The sequence below is a fragment of the Aphelocoma coerulescens genome, unplaced genomic scaffold (assembly GCF_041296385.1).
Source record: "Aphelocoma coerulescens isolate FSJ_1873_10779 unplaced genomic scaffold, UR_Acoe_1.0 HiC_scaffold_211, whole genome shotgun sequence".
NCBI lineage: Eukaryota > Metazoa > Chordata > Aves > Passeriformes > Corvidae > Aphelocoma > Aphelocoma coerulescens.
The window spans coordinates 135624-155418 of NW_027183557.1; the positions used below are offsets into that span (position 1 = coordinate 135624).

The following is a 19795-nucleotide window of genomic DNA, read 5'->3' on the forward strand; positions in this document are numbered from 1 at the left end:
GCGACACCAAAACCCCCTCAGACATCCCCAAACCCTTCCCAAACCCCTCCAGCCCTTCCCCCACCCCCCCAGACCCTTCCTAGAACCCCCAAACCTCCCCTGGATCCCCCCAAACTCCCCTGGATCCCCCCCAAACCCCCCCAGTGTGACCTTCCTGACGCCCCAGGTGCCACCTGCGCGTGGCACTCGCAGCACACCCAGACCCCTCAAAAACCCACCTGGGCCCCTCCAAAACCCCCCTAAAACCCCTCAAATTCCCCCCAAAACCACCCTGGGCCCCCCCCCAGAGCCCTTCAGAACCCCCCCAGCCCCTCCCCCCGGCGCGGGCGGCAGTGGAGGCGGGGCCCAGGTGCGCGGTGGGTGCGGCCCAGGTGCGGCCCAGGTGTTTCAGAACAGGAACTTGCGGCACGAGGCCGCCCCGCACTTGCACTCGATGCGGCCGCGGGCGCGGGGGGAGCCCCCCAGGGACCCCCCCACCAGCCCGAAGTTGGAGTCCATGCGGGTGCTCTCGGCGTCCACCGGGTCCACTGCGGGCAAAGGGGGGGCGGTCAGCGGCGTGGGGACCCCCCCAGGTGTGGCCTTGAGCCCCCCCGAAGCACTTGGGAGACCCCCCCCAGGTACGGCCCTGAGGACCCCGAATGGTGAAGGGAGCCCCAGGTGTGGCCACGGGGTGGGGGTGGGTGTGGGACAGGTGGGACGGGGACAGGAGTGTGACAGGTGTGTCATAGGTGTGTGACAGGTGTGTCACAGGTGTGTCAGGTGTGTGACAGGTGTGTGTCAGGTGTCTCAGGTGTGTCACAGGTGTGTGTCAGGTGTCTCAGGTGTGTCAGGTGTGTGTCAGGTGTGTCACAGGTGTGTCACAGGTGTGTCTCAGGTATGTCTCAGGTACGTCAGGTGTGTGACAGGTGTGTCACGGGTGTGTCGTGTGCATGTCAGGTGTGCCTCAGGTGTGCCACACGTGTGCCACAGGTGTGTCACAAGTATGCCAGCTGTGTCACAGGTGTCTCAGGTATGTCAGGTGTGTCTCAGGGATGTCTGATGTGGGACAGGAGTGTCTCAGGTGTGTCAGGTGCATGTCAGGTGTGTCACAGGTGTGTCAGGTTTGTCTCAGGTGTGTCGGGTGTGTCACAGGTGTATCACAGGAGTGTGTCAGGTATATCACAGGTATGTCAGGTGTGTCACAGGTGTGTGCCAGGTGTGTCTCAGGTACCGTGCATGTTGTAGTCGAAGGTGAGCTCCTCGCCGGCCCGGATGGGCCTGGTGGCGAACAGGGCGATGCGGGGCAGGCGCTGGTCCAGGTTCTCGATGAACACGTTGTACACCTGCAGGTTGGGGTCGCACTGCCCCGCCCCCCAGGTGAGCCACACCTGGCAGGGGAGCCCCAAACACACCTGAGCCCCCCCTCCCCCCTCGGCGGGTGAGCCCCGCTCACAGCACCCAAGCCAGCAGGTGAGGCCACACCTGGGGACAGGTAAGGGACACTTGGGGGCAGGGGAAGGACCCCTGGGGACAGGTAAAGGGACACCTGGGGACAGGCAAAGGACACCTGGGGGCAGGTAAGGGACACCTGGGGACAGGCAAAGGACACCTGGGGGCAGGTAAGGGACACCTGGGAGCAGGTAAAGGATACCTGGGGACAGGTAAAGGATACCTGGGGACAGGTGAAGGACCCCTGGGGACAGGCAAGGAACACCTGGGGACAGGTAAGGGACACCTGGGGGCAGGTAAGGGACACCTGGGAGCAGGTAAAGGATACCTGGGGACAGGTAAAGGATACCTGGGGACAGGTGAAGGACCCCTGGGGACAGGCAAGGAACACCTGGGGACAGGTAAGGGACACCTGGGGGCAGGTAAGGGACACCTGGGAGCAGGTGAAGGACACCTGGGGGCAGGTAAGGGGCTCCTGGGGAAAAGTAAGGGACACCTGGGGGCAGGTAAGGGACACCTGGGAGCAGGTAAGGGACAGCTGGGAACAGGTGAAGGACACCTGGGAGCAGGTAAGGGACACCTTTGTGCGGGTAAAGCCCCACCTGTGGGCAGGTAAAGCCCCACCTGAGCCCAGGTGCGCCGCACTCACGCTGTGGTTGACGAAGTGCGAGATGTTGCCGTAGTGGGCGGCGTCCACGGTGTAAACGTCCTCCACGTAGTCCAGGTCGAACAGGTACGTGGCGCCCTGGCGGTCGTACACCTGGCCCCGGCGCTCCGCCTCCTCCGAGGTGATGATCTGGGACAGGGACACAGCTGGGGCACAGCTGGGACACACCTGGGGCGCACCTGAACCACCCCACACACCTGGGACACAGCTGGGGCACAGCTGGGACACACCTGGGGCGCACCTGAACCACCCCACACACCTGGGACACAGCTGGGGCACAGCTGGCACACACCTGGGGCACACCTGAACCACCCCACACACCTGGGGCACAGCTGGGACACACCTGGGGTGCACCTGGGGCCACCCCACACACCTGGGGCACACCTGGGGCACAGCTGGCACACACCTGGGGCACAGCTGGGACACAGCTGGGACACACCTGAACCACCCTGCACACCTGGAACACAGCTGGGACACACCTGAACCACCCCACACACCTGGGACACAGCTAGGACACACCTGGGGCGCAGCTGAACCACCCCATACACCTGGGGCACACCTGGGGTGCAGCTGGGACACAGCTGGGGCACACCTGAACCACCCCGCACACCTGGGGCGCACCTTTACTGCCTCACACACCAACGCCACATCACACCTGCACCATGTCCCACCTGTCCCACCCATCCCACCTGTCCCACACCTGTCCCACCTATCCCTCACCTGTCCCACCCATCCCACCTATCCCTCACCTGTCCTACCCATCCCACCTATCCCTCACTGTCCCACACCTGTCCTTCACTGTCCCACACCTGTCCCACCTGTCCCTCACTGTCCCACCCATCCCACACCTGTCCCACTGATCCCACACCTCTCCCACCTATCCCTCACTGTCCCACACCTGTCCTTCACTGTCCCACACCTGTCCCTCACTGTCCCACCCCCGTCCCACCCCCGTCCCTCCCCGTCCCCCCCGCCGGTCCCACTCACCTCCCCCACGTACTCCATGACGAAGGAGTTCTTGCGGATGCGCTGCAGCGTGCGCACGCCCCAGCCGCGCCCGTCGCCGGTGCGGAAGATGCACAGGTCGTAGCGGATGCCGCGCTGCACCACGCGGTTGGGGCACTCGGCGCCGCAGCGGCAGCGCGAGTTGCACTCGTAGATGGGCAGCCCCGCCCGGATGCGCACCTGCCCGGCCTCGTTGTAGGCGAACCTGTTGTGGGACGCGCCCGGGCAGCAGCCCCCGGCCAGCGTGGCCTCGGCCAGGCAGTCGCGGCACTCGCAGCCGGCCGCCACGGGGGTCAGCGCCACGCCCGCGCCCACCTTGTACTCGTTGACGTAGACGAAGTCGCGCGGGGGCCCGTGCAGGTCCACCTCGTTCTCCACGGCGATGCGGCCGCGGTGGCTGCGCGTGCGGTTCAGCAGCTGCTCCCAGCGCCGCAGCGCCCGCCGCTGCTCCGCCTTCTGCGCCAGGTAGGACACGGCGCGCGCGGGCAGCCCGCGGGGACCCGGCCGGGCCGGACCGCCCGGCGCCCGGGCCAGGTCGGCGTGGAGCTGCTGCAGCAGCCCCCGGCAGCGCAGGTTGCGGCGCGGCTCCCAGGTGTTGGCCGAGGAGGGGTACCCGCGCCACTTCACCAGGTAGAACTCCTCGTCCTGGGGGGGGGGGGGGACGGGGGCTTAGGGGGGGGATTTGGGGCGGGGGGAGCCAGGGGAGATCGTGGTGGGGGTGGCACAAGGGGTCTCAGAGGGTCAGGGGTGTCCTGGAGTGACCCCCATGTCCAGGGGCCCTGTGGGGTCTCAGAGGGTCAGGGGTGTCCTGGAGTGACCCCCCTGTCCAGGGGCCCTTTGGGGTCTCAGAGGGTCAGGGGTGTCCTGGAGTGACCCCCATGTCCAGGGGCCCTTTGGGGTCTCAGAGGGTCAGGGGTGTCCTGGAGTGACCCCCGTGTCCAGGGGCCCTTTGGGGCCTCTTTGGGTCAGGGGCACTTGGGGAGTGCCAGGGCCGGGGGTCCCCAATGTGGGGGGGCCCTGTAGGGTGCCAAGGGAAGCTTGGGGACATTGAAGGAGACCCCAATGTCCCCGTGGGGTCTCACAATGGCGGGGGGGTCCTGGGGTCACCAGGGCAGCCCCAGGGGCTCTGGCAGTGCCCGGGGGGGAGGTCCTGGGGATGGTGTCCAGTGGGGGGAGGGGATTTCCTGGTGTGGGGGTCCCAGGGCCGTGCGTGCCACGGGGGTCCTGGGGTGCCTGGGGAGGGGGTTCAGGCTCAGTGTCTGGTGGGGGGGGGTCTCAGGACAGTGCCCAGTGGCGGGGTCCCAGCTCAGGGTCCACTGTGGGGGTCCCGGGTCAGCGTCTGGCAGGGGGGTCCTGGGGCAGTGCTGGCTGGGGGGGGGGGTCCCGTGGGGGGGTCCTGGGGCAGTTCCCGGTCTCCCTGCGGAGGTCCCGTGGGGGGGTCCCGGGGCCGTTCCCGGTCTCTCTGTGGGGGGGGGGGTCCCGGGGCCGTTCCCGGTCTTTGTGGGGGGGTCCCGGGGCCGTTCCCGGTCTCTCTGTGGGGGTGGTCCCGGGGCAGTTCCCGGTCTCTCTGTGGGGGGGGGGGGGTCCCGGGGCAGTTCCCGGTCTCTGGGGGGGGGGGTCCCGGGGCAGTTCCCGGTCTCTCTTGGAGGGTCCCGGGGCAGTTCCCAGTCTCTGTGGGGGGGTCCCGGGGCAGTTCCCGGTCTCTGGGGGGGGGTCCCGGGGCAGTTCCCGGTCTCTGTGGTGGGGGTCCCGGGGCAGTTCCCGGTCTCTCTTGGAGGGTCCCGGGGCAGTTCCCAGTCTCTGTGGGGGGGTCCCGGGGCAGTTCCCGGTCTCTCTTGGAGGGTCCCGGGGCAGTTCCCGGTCTCTCTGTGGGGGGGTCCCGGGGCCGTTCCCGGTCTCTCTGTGGGGGGGGTCCCGGGGCCGTTCCCGGTCTGTCCGTGCGGGGGGTCCCCCCTCTCACCCGCACTCGCCGGTAGTCGCACAGCAGCTCCACCTCGAAGTCGCCGAGGTTGCGGCGGGTGACGCGGAGGGCGCGGCACCGCACGCGCTGCAGCCGGCACAGGTCCTGCAGCCGCGACCACGACGACAGGCAGCACACGGAGCACTCTGGGGATGTCACCGAGGGGTGGGGACACACCGGGGGGGGGGCGTGAGGGGCGCTGGGGACAGGACAGACACCCCCCTCCCCTCCCCCCCCCCCACCTCCCGCCCGCGCAGCCGGCACCGCTCGCGCTGTCGCGACCACACGACGGGGACGACTCGGAGCACCCCGGGGAAGTCCCCGGGTGGGGAGGGGGGGACATTGTGGGGGGGGGGGGTGTTGGGGACAGGGCAGAGCCCCCCCCTCACACGCTCCTCTCCCCACCCCCCCCTCCCCCGCGCGCGTTCCCGCCACTTCCCCCCCCCCCACTTCCCTCAGGCGCCAACGGCCGCGCGCGGGAAACGGCGCCATCCCCTCAGAGCCCCCCCAGCCCCTCTCTGCCCCCTCGGGGCCCCCCGGGGACCCCCGGGCCCGCCCCGCTCGCGCCACCTTTTAAATTTTCCGCCATTTTCAGCCGCCGCCGCTTTTTTTTTGCCTTTTTCCGCCTTTTTCCTTTTTTTTTCTTGCGCTCCTTCCGCCCGGCGGGCAGCGCGGGGGGCGGGGCTTCCTCCGCCCGCGTCCAGCGCCCATTGGTTGCCGCAGCACCTGATTTACATATTGACAGCACGCTGCGCGCCTCCCATTGGCTGACGCAGTGATCCATTTGCATATTGACAGCTTCCCGCCCACCCTCTATTGGCCGCCGCGCTGCTTCATTTGCATAATATCTGATCCCGCCATTGGTCGTTGCGCCCCTTTATTTGCATATCGCTCCCGCCTGCCCGGCTGCTTTATTTGCATACACGCCGCTATCGCCCATTGGCTGTCGCGCCTCTTATTTTGCATATCGCTCCCGGCAGGCCACGCGCCTCGTCATTTACATACTGACAACCCCGGACGCCTTCGATTGGCCGCGGCGCTGTCTCATTTGCATATCGCTCCCAGCAGCCCCCGCGCGCTGCGCCGGCCCCAAAATCCGCCGGTTTTTCCCCATTTTCGCCGCGGTTTTCCCGGCTCGGAGCCGCTGGAAGGGCGGGGACCCCCCCCTCGGGACCCTCCCTGAGGCGACTCGGGCCCGGTTCGCCCCCTCGATCCGCGCTCATTAAACGGTAATTAATTAATTAACGAGGCGAGCGGTCACGTGATTCCTGCTTTAATTTGGTATTGCGGGGGTGGGGGGCAAAAAGGGGGGGGGGAGGGAAATTGGGATGGGATTGGGGGGGACAGGAGAAGGCGGTGCCCCCACCCCCCCCGAGCTGGGGGGGGGGGAGGGGCTCTTGGGGGGCTGGGGAGGGGTCTCTGCCTCCCCCTCCCCCCCCATTTGAAGCCGGAGGGGAGGGGGTGGGTGGGGGGCCCATTTTGGGTCTGGGGGAGTTCGTAGAAGCAGTGGGGGGGGGTCTTAGGGCCAGGTGGAATTGGGGGGGGGTCCCCGATCCGGGGGGGGCTCAATCGTCCCATTCATCGTCGTCCTCCTCCTCCTCGCTGGCCGCGCCTTCATCTGGGGGGGGGGGGGGTCAAGAGGGGGAGGTCAGGGGGGTCGTGGGGGGTCCGGGGGGGTCCGGGGGGGTCTCGGGGGTCTCACCTGAGGAATGGATGACGCGGCTCCGCTTCTGCATCACGTCCATGAGGGCCCCCACGAGCCCCCCCGCGCCGGGGCCCGCGCCCACCTCGGGGGTCTCAGGGGTCTGGGGGGGACGGGGGGGGGGGTCAGGCAGGACCCTGCAGCCCCCACCCCTCCCCCATAGACACCCAAATGGTCAGGGGAACCCCCCCCCCCCCAAATGATAACAGGATCCCACCCCCTAAAAGGGTCGTGGAGGAGCCCCTCCCCCATCCCATGGGATCACCGACCCCCCAAAGGTCACGGGACCCCCCCCTTGGATACCCCCGAGGGTCCCGCCCCCCTTTTTGGGGTCCCACCCTCCCTTTTTGGGGTCCCACGCCCCTTTTTGGGGTCCCACCCTCCCTTTCTGGGCTCCCACACTCCTTTTTGGGGTCTCACCCCCTTTTTGGGGTCCCACGCCTCCGTTTTAGGGGTCCCACCCTCCGTTTTTGGGGTCCCACGCCCCCTTTTTGGGGTCTCACCCCCTTTTTTGGGGTCCCACGCCCCTTTTTGGGGTCCCACGTCCCCGTTTTTGGGGTCCCACGCCCCCTTTTTGGGGTCCCACCCTCTCTTTTTGGGGTCCCACGCCCCTTTTTGGGGTCGCACGCTCCTTTTTGGGGTCCCACGCTCCTTTTTGGGGTATCTCCCCCCTTTTTGGGGTCCCACGTCTCCGTTTTAGGGGTCCCACCCTCCGTTTTTGGGGTCGCACGCTCCTTTTTAGGGTCCCACGCCCCTTTTTGGGGTCCCACCCTCCCTTTTTGGGGTCCCACCCTCCCACGCTCCTTTTTGGGGTCTCACCCCCCTTTTTGGGGTCCCACGCCCCTTTTTGGGGTCCCACCCTCCGTTTTTGGGGTCCCGCCCCCCGCACCTTGTTGAGCGTCACCCCTTGGCGGATCTGGTCCAGCAGCGCCCCCCGGCCCGGGGGGGTCGCGGGGGGGGCTCCTCCGGAGGGGGGAGGGGGCGGGGGGAGGGGGGGGGAGGGGGCGGAGCCGCCGCTCCGGGTGGGGCGGGGCCTCGCGGGGGAGGGGCGGGGCCTCGAGGAGGGGGCGGGGCCGGAGGAGGGGCGGGGCCGGCGCGGGGAGGGGGCGGGGCCGGGACCCCCGAGCGGGAGCGGCTCGAGGAGGGGGGAGGGGCGGGGGGAGGGGCGGGAGGCCCACGGCCCGGGGGGGGAGGGGGCGGTCCTGGGGGGGGGTGGAGAGAGAGAGAGAGAGAAGGGGGAGGGGTCAGAGGGGGCACAGAGACCCTCAGAGGTGCCCCCGGGTGATCTCCAGAACCCCCCAGACCCCCTCAGGTGCCCCCCAGGTGCCCCCCAGGTGCCCCCCACCCCCCCGCAGGTACTCCCGGGTACCCCCAGGTGAGCTCCAGGTACCCCAAGCCCCCCCCGGCATCCCCCAGCACCCACCCTGGTGCCCACCAGGGACCTCCACCTGCCCACAGGACACCCCAGGAGCCCCCAGCTCCCCCCCAGACCCCCCCAGGTGCCCCCCAGGTGCCCCCCACCCCCCCGCAGGTACCCCCAGGTGAGCTCCAGGTACCCCAAGCCCCCCCTGGCGCCCACCCTGGTGCCCACCAGGGACCTCCACGTGCCCACAGGACACCCCAGGAGCCCCCAGCTCCCCCCCAGAACCCCTCAGGTGCCCCCCAGGTGCCTCCCAGGTGAGCTCCAGGTACCCCAAGCCCCCCCCGGCATCACCCAAGCACCCACCCTGGTGCCCACCAGTGATCTCCAATGCCCACAGGACACCCCAGGAGCCCCCAGCTCCCTCCCAGACCCCCTCAGGTGCCCCCCAGGTGCCCCCCAGGTGCCCCCAGCCCCACCCTGGCGCCGCATCTCCTCGCGCACGGCCTGCAGCCCCCCCCGGCCCTCGATGAAGTCGTGGATCAGCCGCGAGGTCTCGGCGTCGGCCAAGTGGCGCTCGCTGACCCCGGCCTGGGCGAAGAGTGACCGCAGCGCCGGGTCCAGGTTGGCCAGCTGTGGGGACAATGGGCACGGCGCTGGCACGCGCTGCGGGCTCACCCGGGGGGGCACCGGCACCCCACGGGGTCACTCGGGACACCAAGGGGTCAACGGGCACCCCCAGGGGTCAATGGGCACCCCAGGGGTCACTCGGGACACCAAGGGGTCAATGGGCACCCCAGGGGGTCAGTGGGCACCCCACGGGGTCACTCAGGACACCAAGGGGTCAACGGGCACCCCCAGGGGTCAACAGGCACCCAGGGGGTCACTCGGGACACCAAAGGGTCAACGGGCACCCCAGGGGGTCACTCAGGACACCAAGGGGTCAATGGGCACCCCAGGGGGTCAATGGGCACCCTGTGGGGTCACTTGGGATGCCAAGAGGTCAGTGGGCACCCCAGGGGTCAGTGGGCACCCCAGGGGTCACTCGGGACACCAAGGGGTCAATGGGCACCCCACGGGGTCACTCGGGACACCAAGGGGTCAGTGGGCACCCCAGGGGTCACTCAGGACACCAAGGGGTCAATGGGCACCCCAGGGGTCAACGGGCACCCTGTGGGGTCACTCAGGACACCAAGGGGTCAATGGGCACCCCAGGGGTCAGTGGGCACCCTGTGGGGTCACTTGGGATGCCAAGGGGTCAATGGGCACCCCAGGGGGTCAATGGGCACCCCAGGGGTCAGTGGGCACCCCAGGGGTCACTCGGGACACCAAGGGGTCAATGGGCACCCCAGGGGTCAGTGGGCACCCCAGGGGGTCACCGGCACCCCAGGGGGTCACTCGGGACGCCAAGGGGTCAATGGGCACCCCAGGGGTCAGTGGGCACCCTGTGGGGTCACTCGGGACACCAAAGGGTCAACTGGCACCCCAGGGGGTCACCGGCACCCCACGGGGTCACTCAAGACACCAAGGGGTCAATGGGCACCCCAGGGGTCACTCGGGACACCAAGGGGTCAATGGGCACCCCAGGGGGTCAGTGGGCACCCCAGGGGGTCACTCGGGACACCAAGGGGTCAATGGGCACCCCAGTGGTCAGTGGGCACCCCAGGGGTCATTGTGACCTCAGGGGGTCACCCAGCACCCCACGGGGTCGCTGCCACCCCACAGCAGGGGGGACACGGGGGGGGCCCGGGTGCCACCTACGTCCAAGCCGCTGTTGGGGTCCCACCCGACGTGACTGACGTGCCTGGGGGGGGAGGGGAGGGGTGAGGGGCTGGGGGAGCCACAGGGACCCAGGACCCCCCCCAGACCCCCTCATAGACCCCCAGTGCCCCCCAGACCCCCCTGACCCCCCCCAGACCCCTCTGACCCCCCCAGACCCCCCACTGCCCCCAGACACCCCCCAGTGCCCCCCAGACCCCTCCCCAGACCCCTCCCCAGACCCCCCAGTGCCCCACAGACCCCCCTGACCCCCCCAGACCCCCTCCAGTGCTCTCCAGTGCCTCCCAGAACCCCCCAGACCCCCCTGACCCCCCCCGACCCCCCCAGTGCCCCACAGACCCCCCTGAACCCCCCAGTCCCCCCCCAGTGCCCCACAACGCTCCCCCACCCCACAGCCCCTCCCCCCCACCCCATACACCCCTCCCCACCCCCCCAGACCCTCCCCTCCCCCACCCAGACCCACTTGAAGCCGGAGGGGGCCCCGATATCGGCCTTGGAGATTTTCTTGCGCCCCCCCCCCTTTTTGGGCTCGCCGGGGGGGGCTCCGGCCGCGGGGGGGGGTCCCGAGGTGGGGGAGGGTCCCGAGGGGGGGCTGGGCAGCCCCCGGTACCGGCTGGGGGTGATGTCGGGGTTGGGGATGGGCACGGCCGGGATGGGGGGGCCTGGAGGGGGGGGGGGGGACTCGTTATGGGGCACTGGACCCCCCCGCTGTGGGGCAGGACCCCAAAACCCCCAAGAAACCCCAACCCCCCCCAAAGAGACTCCCCCAAAACCCCCTTCCACCCCCCCAGAGGTGCCAAAAGTGCCCCCAGAGACCCCAAAACCCCCCAAAGACCCCCCCAGAGACCCCCAAAACCACCTTATAACCCCCCCCAGAGACCCCAACCCAACCTGAGACCCCAAAACCCCCCAAAGACCCCCAAAACCACCTTATAACCCCCCCCAGAGACCCCAACCCAACCTGAGACCCCAAAACCCCCCAAAGACCCCCCAGAGATCCCCAAAACCCCCTTATAACCCCTCCAGAGACCCCCAAAATCCCCCAAAGACCTCCCCACAGACCCCAACCCAACCCGAGACCCCAAAATCCCCCCAAAGACCCTTCTAGAGACCCTCAAAACCCCCTAAAGACCCCCCAGAGACCCCAACCCAACCCGAGACCCCAAAACCCCCCAAAGACCCCCCCAGAGACCCCAAACCCTCCCTACAGCCTCCCCCCCCCCCCCCGATGCCTCCAGGACCCCAAATTCGCCCCAAATCCCCCCCTGCTCCCCCCAGGACCCCCAAATCCTCCTCAATTCCCGCCCTGGGCCCTCCCCAACCCCCCCAAATGGGGCAGGACCCCCCCAAATCGGGGAGCACCCCCCCTCCTCACTCACCATCGGGGTTGGGGGTCCTGGGGAGGCTCCCCCGATGCTCTGGGGAGGGGTACAAGGAGGGTCAGGGGGGGTGGGGACCCCCCCAGTGACCCCAAAACCCCCCCGGGGGGGTCAGGACTCACCATGGCCGGGGGGTGGGGGAGGGGGCAGCGGCTGCTTCTCTGTGAGGGGAGAAAAGGGGGGGTCAGAGCGGGGGGAGGGGGGGTTTGGGGGTCCCAGGGATTGGGGGGAGCGGGGATCCGCTGGAATTTTGGGGGTCCCGCTGGATTTTTGGGAGTCCCCAGTGGATTCTGGGCATTCCAAGTGGATTTGGGGGGGGCGGGGGGGGGGGGTTCTGATGTAGTTTTGGGGTTCCCGGTGTATTTCGGGGGGTCCCAGGTGCATTTTGGGGGGTTCTGGGGGGGGAATTCAGGGTCCCCAGGTGCATTTTGGGGGGGTCCCAGGTGCATTTTGGGGTCCCCAGGTGCACTTTGGGCGGGTTCCAAGTGCATTTTGGGGTCCCAGGTGCACTTTGGGGGGGTTCCCGGTGCATTTTGGGGTCCCCAGGCGCATTTCGGGGTCCCAGGTGCACTTTGGGAGGGTCCCGGTGTATATCAGGGGGGGTCCCAGGCGCATTTTGGGGGGTTCCCAGGTGCATTTTGGGGTCCCCAGCTGCATTTCAGGGGGGTCCCTAGGCGCATTTTGGAGTCCCCAGGCACATTTTGGGGTCCCCAGGTGCATTTCGGGGTCCCAGGTACATTTGAGGGGGGTCCCCAGGTGCATTTCGGGGTCCCCAGGCACATTTTGGGGTGCCCAGGCACATTTTGGGGTCCCCAGGCGCATTTCGGGGTCCCCAGGTGCATTTTGGAGTCCCCAGGCACATTTCGGGGTCCCCAGGCACATTTTGGGGTCCCCAGGTACATTTCGGGGTCCCCAGGCGCATTTCGGGGTCCCCAGGCACATTTTGGGGTCCCCAGGCGCATTTCGGGGTCCCCAGGTGCATTTCGGGGTCCCAGGTACATTTGAGGGGGGTCCCCAGGTGCATTTCGGGGTCCCCAGGTGCATTTCGGGGTCCCAGGTACATTTGAGGGGGGTCCCCAGGTGCATTTTGGGGTCCCCAGGCACATTTTGGGGTCCCAGGCGCATTTTGGGGTCCCCAGGTGCATTTCGGGGTCCCAGGTACATTTGAGGGGGGTCCCCAGGTACATTTGAGGGGGGTCCCCAGGCGCATTTTGGGGTCCCCAGGTGCATTTCGGGGTCCCAGGTACATTTGAGGGGGGTCCCCAGGTACATTTGAGGGGGGTCCCCAGGCGCATTTTGGGGTCCCAGGCACATTTCGGGGTTCCCAGGTGCATTTCGGGGTCCCGAGGCGCATTTCGGGGTCCCCAGGCACATTTTGGGGTCCCCAGGCGCATTTCGGGGTCCCCAGGTGCATTTCGGGGTCCCCAGGCACATTTTGGGGTCCCCAGGTGCATTTCGGGGTCCCAGGTACATTTGAGGGGGGTCCCCAGGCACATTTTGGGGTCCCCAGGTGCATTTCGGGGTCCCAGGTACATTTGAGGGGGGTCCCCAGGCACATTTTGGGGTCCCCAGGTGCATTTCGGGGTCCCAGGTACATTTGAGGGGGGTCCCCAGGCACATTTCGGGGTCCCAGGTACATTTGAGGGGGGTCCCCAGGCGCATTTCGGGGTCCCCAGGCGCATTTTGGGGAGGGGTCTCTCACCGCTCCGCTGCTGCCGCCGCCGCAGCCGCTCCTGGACGCGGCCCTCGAACGTCGCCGCCTCGGCCTCGGACGCGAAGTTCAGCCCCGCCCACCCCTCCTGAGCCAATCAGGGGCGGCCGTGGGCACCCAGGCCACGCCCACTCACACCCCAAACCACGCCCCTTTTCCTTATATGGTCACATCCCATTCGGCCACACCCATCCAAAGCCACGCCCACTTTCCCTTATATGGGCGGGTCCGCCCATTGAGCACAGGCCACGCCCACACGATGCTGACCCCGCCCACTTGAGCTTGACCACGCCCCCACCCCAAATTCCCCTGGCCACACCCATTTAAGCTCCTCCCCTTTTGCCCCACCCAAACAGCTCCTCCCACCTCCCCATGGCCACGCCCACACCCCAACCCCACCCACCGGCCCCGCCCCTCGACCCACCCTCATTTCCATAGCCCCGCCCACCGACCCTTCACTGACCACGCCCACCGCAGGTTTCCCAGCCCCGCCCCCTTTGCCCCTTCCACGACCACGCCCCCTTTGGCCACGCCCACCCTCCCCTGGCCACGCCCACTCACGTGGCTGACGAAGGTGTGGAAAAAGGGGGTGGGGGTCTTGTAGCCCATCCCCCCCTGCAGCTCCTGCTCCCACCACAGCTCCCCGGCCTGGGGGGGGGGGAGGGGCTCAGGGACCCCCCCAAAACCCCCCCTGACCCCCGGGGATCCCCCCAGGACCCCCTCACCCAATCCCAAACCCCCCCCATCCTGGGATTTGGGGACCGCCCTCGGGACTGGGGAAACCCCCCGGGATTTTGGGGACCCTTACGAGGATTTTGGGGACCCCCCCCCCCGCGATTTTGGGGACCCCCTCCCCCCCCACGTTAGGGGCAGGCAGAAGATGGGGATGAAGCGGAAGGAGTGGGGCTCAGCCCAGACCCACCCCACAGACTTGGGGACAACCCCTGGGGTTTGGGGACCCCCCCCCCGGTGATTTTGGGGTTCCCCCCGGTGATTTTGGGAGTCCCCCCGAGGATTTTGGGGTCCCCCCCGAGGATTTGGGGCCCCCCCCGGCTCACGGGCAGGCGGAAGATGCGGATGAAGTAGGAGCGCCGGGGGCTGTCCCGGACCAGGCAGGCGACGCCGCAGCCCCGGAGGCTCCAGGAGCCCCCCGGGACCCCCCCGGGGACCCCCCCGGGGACCCCCCCGGGCTCGGCCACCACGAGCTGGACCACGGCCGTCACCAGGGTCTGCGGGGACACGGCGGGGTGGGACCCCGGGGACCCCAAAATTCCCCCTGAGACCCCCCCCAGACACCCCGAAACTGCCCCAAATCCACCCCAGAGACCCAAAATCCACCCCAGAGACCCAAAATCCACTCTGAGATCCTCCCAGACACCCCGAAACTGCCCCAAATCCACCCCAGAGACCCCAAAATCCCCCCTGAGACCCCCCCAGACACCCCGAAACTGCCCCAAATCCACCCCGGGGACCCCAAAATCCCCCCAGAGACCCCAAAATCCCCCCTGAGATCCCCCCAGACAACCTAAAACTTCCCCAAATCCACCCCAGCGACCCCCAAAATCCCCCAAGACCCCCCAGACACCCCAAAACTTCCCCAAATCCACCCCCGGGGCCCCAAAATCCTCCCTGAGATCCTCCCAGACACCCCAAAACTGCCCCAAATCCACCCCGGAGACCCAAAATCCACCCCAGAGACCCCAAAATCCACCCCAGAGACCCCAAAATCCCCCCTGAGATCCTCCCAGACACCCCGAAACTGCCCCAAATCCACCCCAGAGACCCCAAAATCCACCCAGAGACCCAAAATCCACCCCAGAGACCCCAAAATCCACTCCAGAGACCCAAAATCCACCCCAGAGACCCAAAATCCACCCTGAGATCCCCCCAGACAACCCAAAACTTCCCCAAATCCACCCCAGCGACCTCAAAATCCCCCAAGACCCCCCAGACACCCCAAAACTTCCTCAAATCCACCCCGGGGACCCCAAAATCCCCCCTGAGATCCTCCCAGACACCCCAAAACTTCCCCAAATCCACCCCGGGGACCCCAAAATCCCCCCTGAGACCCCCCCCAGACACCCCAAAACTGCCCCAAATCCACCCTGGAGACCCCCAAATCCCCCGAGACCTCAAAATCCATCCCCGAGAACCCAAACCGTCCCCGAGACCCCTCCCCAAAACCACCTTACAAACCCCTCCCCTCCCCCGAGACCCCAAAACCACCCCAATGCCCCCAGGACCCCAAAACCCATCCTGGAGACCCCAAATACCCCCCCCAGGACCCCCCCAAATCCTCCCAGGAACCCCCTAAGTACCCTTCAAGCCCCCCAGATCCTCCTCAAATCCCCCCCAGGACCCTTAAGACCCCCCTCAAATCCCTCAATTTCCCCTCAAACCCCCCCAAATCTCCGCCAGGACCCCCCCCCAGTCCCCTCCCAGTGCCTCCCAGTTCCCCCCAGTTCCTCACCACGCATTTCCTGCCCAGCAGCTCGAAGATCCGCAGGTTCTCCTGCTCCCCCAGCAGCTCCGAGGGGACGTTGTCCCCCCCCGGCCGCGCCCCCCGGCTCATCCCCAATTCCCGGGACCCCCAAAATCCCTGGAAACCCCACAAAAAACTGCCCTGGGACCCCCCCAAAACACCCCTGGGACCCCCCCAAAAACCACCTGGGACACCCAAAACCTGCCCTGGGACCCTCTGGGACCCCCAAAACTGCCCTGGGCCCTCCCACCCCCAAAAACTCCGGGTGCCCCGAGGCCTCTTCCGGCCGGAAGCACCCAAAGGTGGCGGGGACGTCACCTCCGGACTGGGAGGGGAACTGGGGGGACTGGGAGGGACTGGGGGGGCTGGGAGGGGAACTGGGAGGGACTGGGAGGGACTGGGAGAGGAACTGGGGGAACTGGGAGGGACTGGGGGGGCTGGGAGGGGAACTGGGAGGGACTGGGAGGGACTGGGAGAGGAACTGGGGGAACTGGGAGGGACTGGGGGGGCTGGGAGGGGAACTGGGAGGGACTGGGAGGGACTGGGGGGGCTGGGAGGGGAACTGGGGGAACTGGGAGGGACTGGGGGGGACTCGGGGGGCTGGGAGGGGAACTGGGGGAACTGGGAGGGACTTGGGGGGCTGGGAGGAGAACTGGGAGGGACTGGGAGGGAGTTGGGGGGCTGGGAGGGGAACTGGAGGGACTGGGGGGGCTGGGAGGGGAACTGGGGGAACTGGGAGGGACTGGGGGGGCTGGGAGAGGAACTGGGGGAACTGGGAGGGACTCAGGGGGCGGGGAGAGGAACTGGGGGAACTGGGGAAGGAAATGGGGGAGACTGGGAGGGACTGGGGGAACTGGGAGGGACGGGGAAGGGGAACTGGAAGGACTGGGAGCAGCCTCCGCCAACGATGGGAACGCAACTGGGAACACTGGGAACATCCCAGTCCTGGCCCCGCCCCCACCCACGCCCTCCCAGTCCGGACTCGGAGCTCCCCAGTTCATACTGGGAACGGCAAATCCCTTCCCAGTCCATACTGGGAACCTCCATCCACTTCCCAACTCCACACTGGGAGCCCCAACCCCCTCCCAGTCCATACTGGGAGTGGTAAATCCCTTCCCAGTCCATACTGGGAGCCCCAACCCCCTTCCAGTCCATACTGGGAGCTCACCAGTTCATACTGGGAGTGGTAAATCCCTTCCCAGTCCATACTGGGAGCCCCCAACCCCCTCCCAGTCCATACTGGGAGCCAGACCAGTAACAGGCATTGTTTATTGGTGATTCCGGCACCTCTGGGACCCCCTGGGGGGAGGGGCAATAAATAAGGGGGGGAGGGGAGAAGGCACCCAGGGTGGGGGGCAGGAACTGGTTTGTACTGGTCCATACTGGGAGAAGGCCTATGGGCATCAATACAGCAGTGGGGGCACCCTACCAGTCCATACTGGTCCATACTGGGAGGACGCAAGGCCACGCGGGTGAAGAGATCCTGGGCGAGCTCTGGACTGGTTTGTACTGGTCCATACTGGTCCATACTGGGAGGACTCAAGGCCACGCCGGTGAAGAGCTCCCAGTTTGGCTGCTGGACTGGTCCGTACTGGTGCATGCTGGGGTGGCTGAAGGCCATGGCAAGGCACTGGTCCGTACTGGTCCATACTGGTCCGACCCAAGGCGATGCACGTGGGGCTCCCAGCTCCTTCCTGCTCCACACTGGTCCGTACTGGTCCATACTGGTCCGGCCCAAGGCAACGCAGATCCAAGAGTTCCCAGCCGCGATGTCGCAGTGGCTCATACTGGTTCATACTGGTTTATACTGGGATGTCCCACGGTGGTGCAGAACCCAGCGGGGAGGCACTGGGCTGTACTGGTTCATACTGGGAGGGGTCTCCGGTACCACGGGGGGGTCACGGGGAGGGCCTGGGGGTCTCTGCTGACCCCAGGGTGGCCTTGGGGACCCCAAGCAGGAGCCTCACGCCCCACGGGGGTCCCCACATTGTCCTGGGGGCTCCCAGGGGGTCCCTGGAGACCCTCATGGGGTCCCACCGTGTCCTCCTGACCCCAGTGACCAAGGGGGGGTCCCCAAGGTGACCCCGAGACCTCTCAGACCTCTCATGGGATCCCACCGTGTCCTCCTGACCCCAAGGTGACCTCAGGGGGACATTTGATGGTGTCCCCACATCTCCTACAGCTTCCCACGCTCGGCTCGGGAGTCCCCGTGACGGCTCTGGGCTCCCTGGAGATGTTCTGTGGGGTCTCCACATCGCCCTAAAGACCCCCAGAGTGACCCCAGGGTCCCCAAGGTGACCCCGAGACCTCTTGGAGCTCTCCTATGGGTTCCCCACGTCACCCTCCAGACCCCCAGAGTGACCAAAGGGTCCCAAGGTGACCTCAAGGAGATTTCTATGGGGTTTCCACAGAGCCCCAAAGACCCCCAGAGTGACCCCAGGGTCCCCAAGGAGACCTCAAGGAGATTTCTATGGGGTCTCCACATTGCCCTAAAGACCCCCAGAGTGACCAAAGGGTCCCCAAGCTGACCCCGAGACCTCCTGGAGATGTTCTATGGGTTCCCCACGTCATCCTACAGACCCCCAGTGACCAAAGGAGCCCCAAAGTGACCTCAAGGAGATTTCTATGGGGTCTCCACATCGTCCTAAAGACCCCCAGAGTGACCCCAGGGTCCCCAAGGTGACCCCAAGACCTCTTGGAGCTCTCCTATGGGTTCCCCACATCGTCCTACAGACCCTCAGAGTGACCCCAGGGTCCCCAAGGTGACCTCAAGGAGATTTCTATGGGGTTTCCACAGAGCCCCAAAGACCCCCAGAGTGACCAAAGGGTCCCCAAGCTGACCTCGAGATGTTCTGTGGGTTCCCCACATCGTCCTAAAGACCCCCAGTGACCAAAGGAGCCCCAAGGTGACCTCAAGGAAATGTTCTATGGGTTCCCCACATTGTCCGAAAGACCCCCAGAGTGACCCCAGGGTCCCCAAGGTGACCTCAAGGAGATTTCTATGGGGTCTCCACATCGTCCTAAAGACCCCCAGTGACCAAAGGAGCCCCAAAGTGACCTCAAGGAGATTTCTATGGGGTCTCCACATTGCCCTAAAGACCCCCAGAGTGACCAAAGGGTCCCCAAGCTGACCCCAAGACCTCCTGGAGATGTTCTATGGGTTCCCCATGTCACCCTCCAGACCCCCAGAATGACCCCAGGGTCCCCAAGACCTCTTGGAGCTCTCCCCTATGGGTTCCCCACATCGTCCTCCAGAACCCCAGAGCGACCAAAGGGTCCCCAAGCTGACCCCAAGACCTCCTGGAGATGTTCTATGGGTTCCCCACATTGTCCTACAGACCCCCAGTGACCAAAGGAGCCCCAAGGTGACCTCAAGGAGATGTTCTATGGGGTCTCCACATTGCCCTAAAGACCCCCTGAGTGACCCCAGGGTCCCCAAGCTGACCTCAAGGAGATTTCTATGGGGTCTCCATGCTGTCCTAAAGACCCTCAGAGTGACCAAAGGGTCCCCAAGATGACCTCCAGACCTCAAGGAGATGTTCTATGGGTTCCCCACGTCATCCTACAGACCCCCAGAGTGACCCCAGGGTCCCCAAGACCTCTTGGAGCTCTCCGATGGGTTCCCCACATCGTCCTCCAGAACCCCAGAGCGACCAAAGGGTCCCCAAGCTGACCCCAAGACCTCCTGGAGATGTTCTATGGGTTCCCCACATTGTCCTACAGACCCCCAGTGACCAAAGGATCCCCAAGGTGACCTCAAGGAGATGTTCTGTGGGGTCTCCACATTGCCCTAAAGACCCCCAGAGTGACCCCAGGGTCCCCAAGGTGACCTCAAGGAGATTTCTATGGGGTCTCCATGCTGTCCTAAAGACCCCCTGAGTGACCCTAGGGTCCCCAAGCTGACCTCAAGGAGATTTCTATGGGGTCTCCATGCTGTCCTAAAGACCCCCTGAGTGACCCTAGGGTCCCCAAGCTGACCTCAAGATTTCTATGGGGTCTCCATGCTGTCCTAAAGACCCTCAGAGTGACCAAAGGGTCCCCAAGATGACCTCCAGACCTCTTGGAGATGTTCTGTGGGTTCCCCACATCGTCCTACAGACCCCCAGTGACCAAAGGGTCCCAAGGTGACCTCAAGGAGATGTTCTATGGGGTCTCCACATCGTCCAAAAAACCCCCAGAGTGACCCCAGGGTCCCCAAGCTGACCCCGAGACCTCTCGGAGCTCTCCTATGGGTTCCCCACGCCGTCCTCCAGACCCCGCCGGCGCCCGCGGGCTTCCCAAGGAGAACCCGCAGGGAGCCCCCACCCCATCCCCACATCCCC

General features: G+C 66.5%; 2 protein-coding genes across 2 annotated transcripts; both read right to left on the bottom strand.

Moving 5' to 3' along the window:
- Positions 1 to 358: 358 nt before the first annotated feature.
- SUV39H1 (SUV39H1 histone lysine methyltransferase) lies at positions 359 to 5732 on the bottom strand. Its single transcript, XM_068999066.1, has 6 exons — positions 5631 to 5732; positions 5061 to 5206; positions 3083 to 3745; positions 2078 to 2224; positions 1211 to 1340; positions 359 to 527 (listed from the first exon to the last, which is right to left on the bottom strand). Exons 1-6 carry the CDS (start codon positions 5647 to 5649, stop codon positions 388 to 390), a joined length of 1245 nt encoding a protein of 414 aa, XP_068855167.1. The 5' UTR covers positions 5650 to 5732; the 3' UTR covers positions 359 to 387.
- Positions 5733 to 6589: 857 nt separating this feature from the next.
- Positions 6590 to 17259, bottom strand: WAS (WASP actin nucleation promoting factor). Its single transcript, XM_068999073.1, has 14 exons — positions 16903 to 17259; positions 15462 to 15590; positions 14050 to 14220; positions 13553 to 13639; positions 12983 to 13079; positions 11403 to 11441; positions 11281 to 11319; positions 10365 to 10563; positions 9884 to 9926; positions 8602 to 8755; positions 7871 to 7964; positions 7652 to 7778; positions 6763 to 6865; positions 6590 to 6678 (listed from the first exon to the last, which is right to left on the bottom strand). The coding sequence occupies exons 1-14, from the start codon at positions 17257 to 17259 to the stop codon at positions 6626 to 6628; spliced, it is 1692 nt and encodes a 563-aa protein (XP_068855174.1). The 3' UTR covers positions 6590 to 6625.
- Positions 17260 to 19795: the final 2536 nt, after the last annotated feature.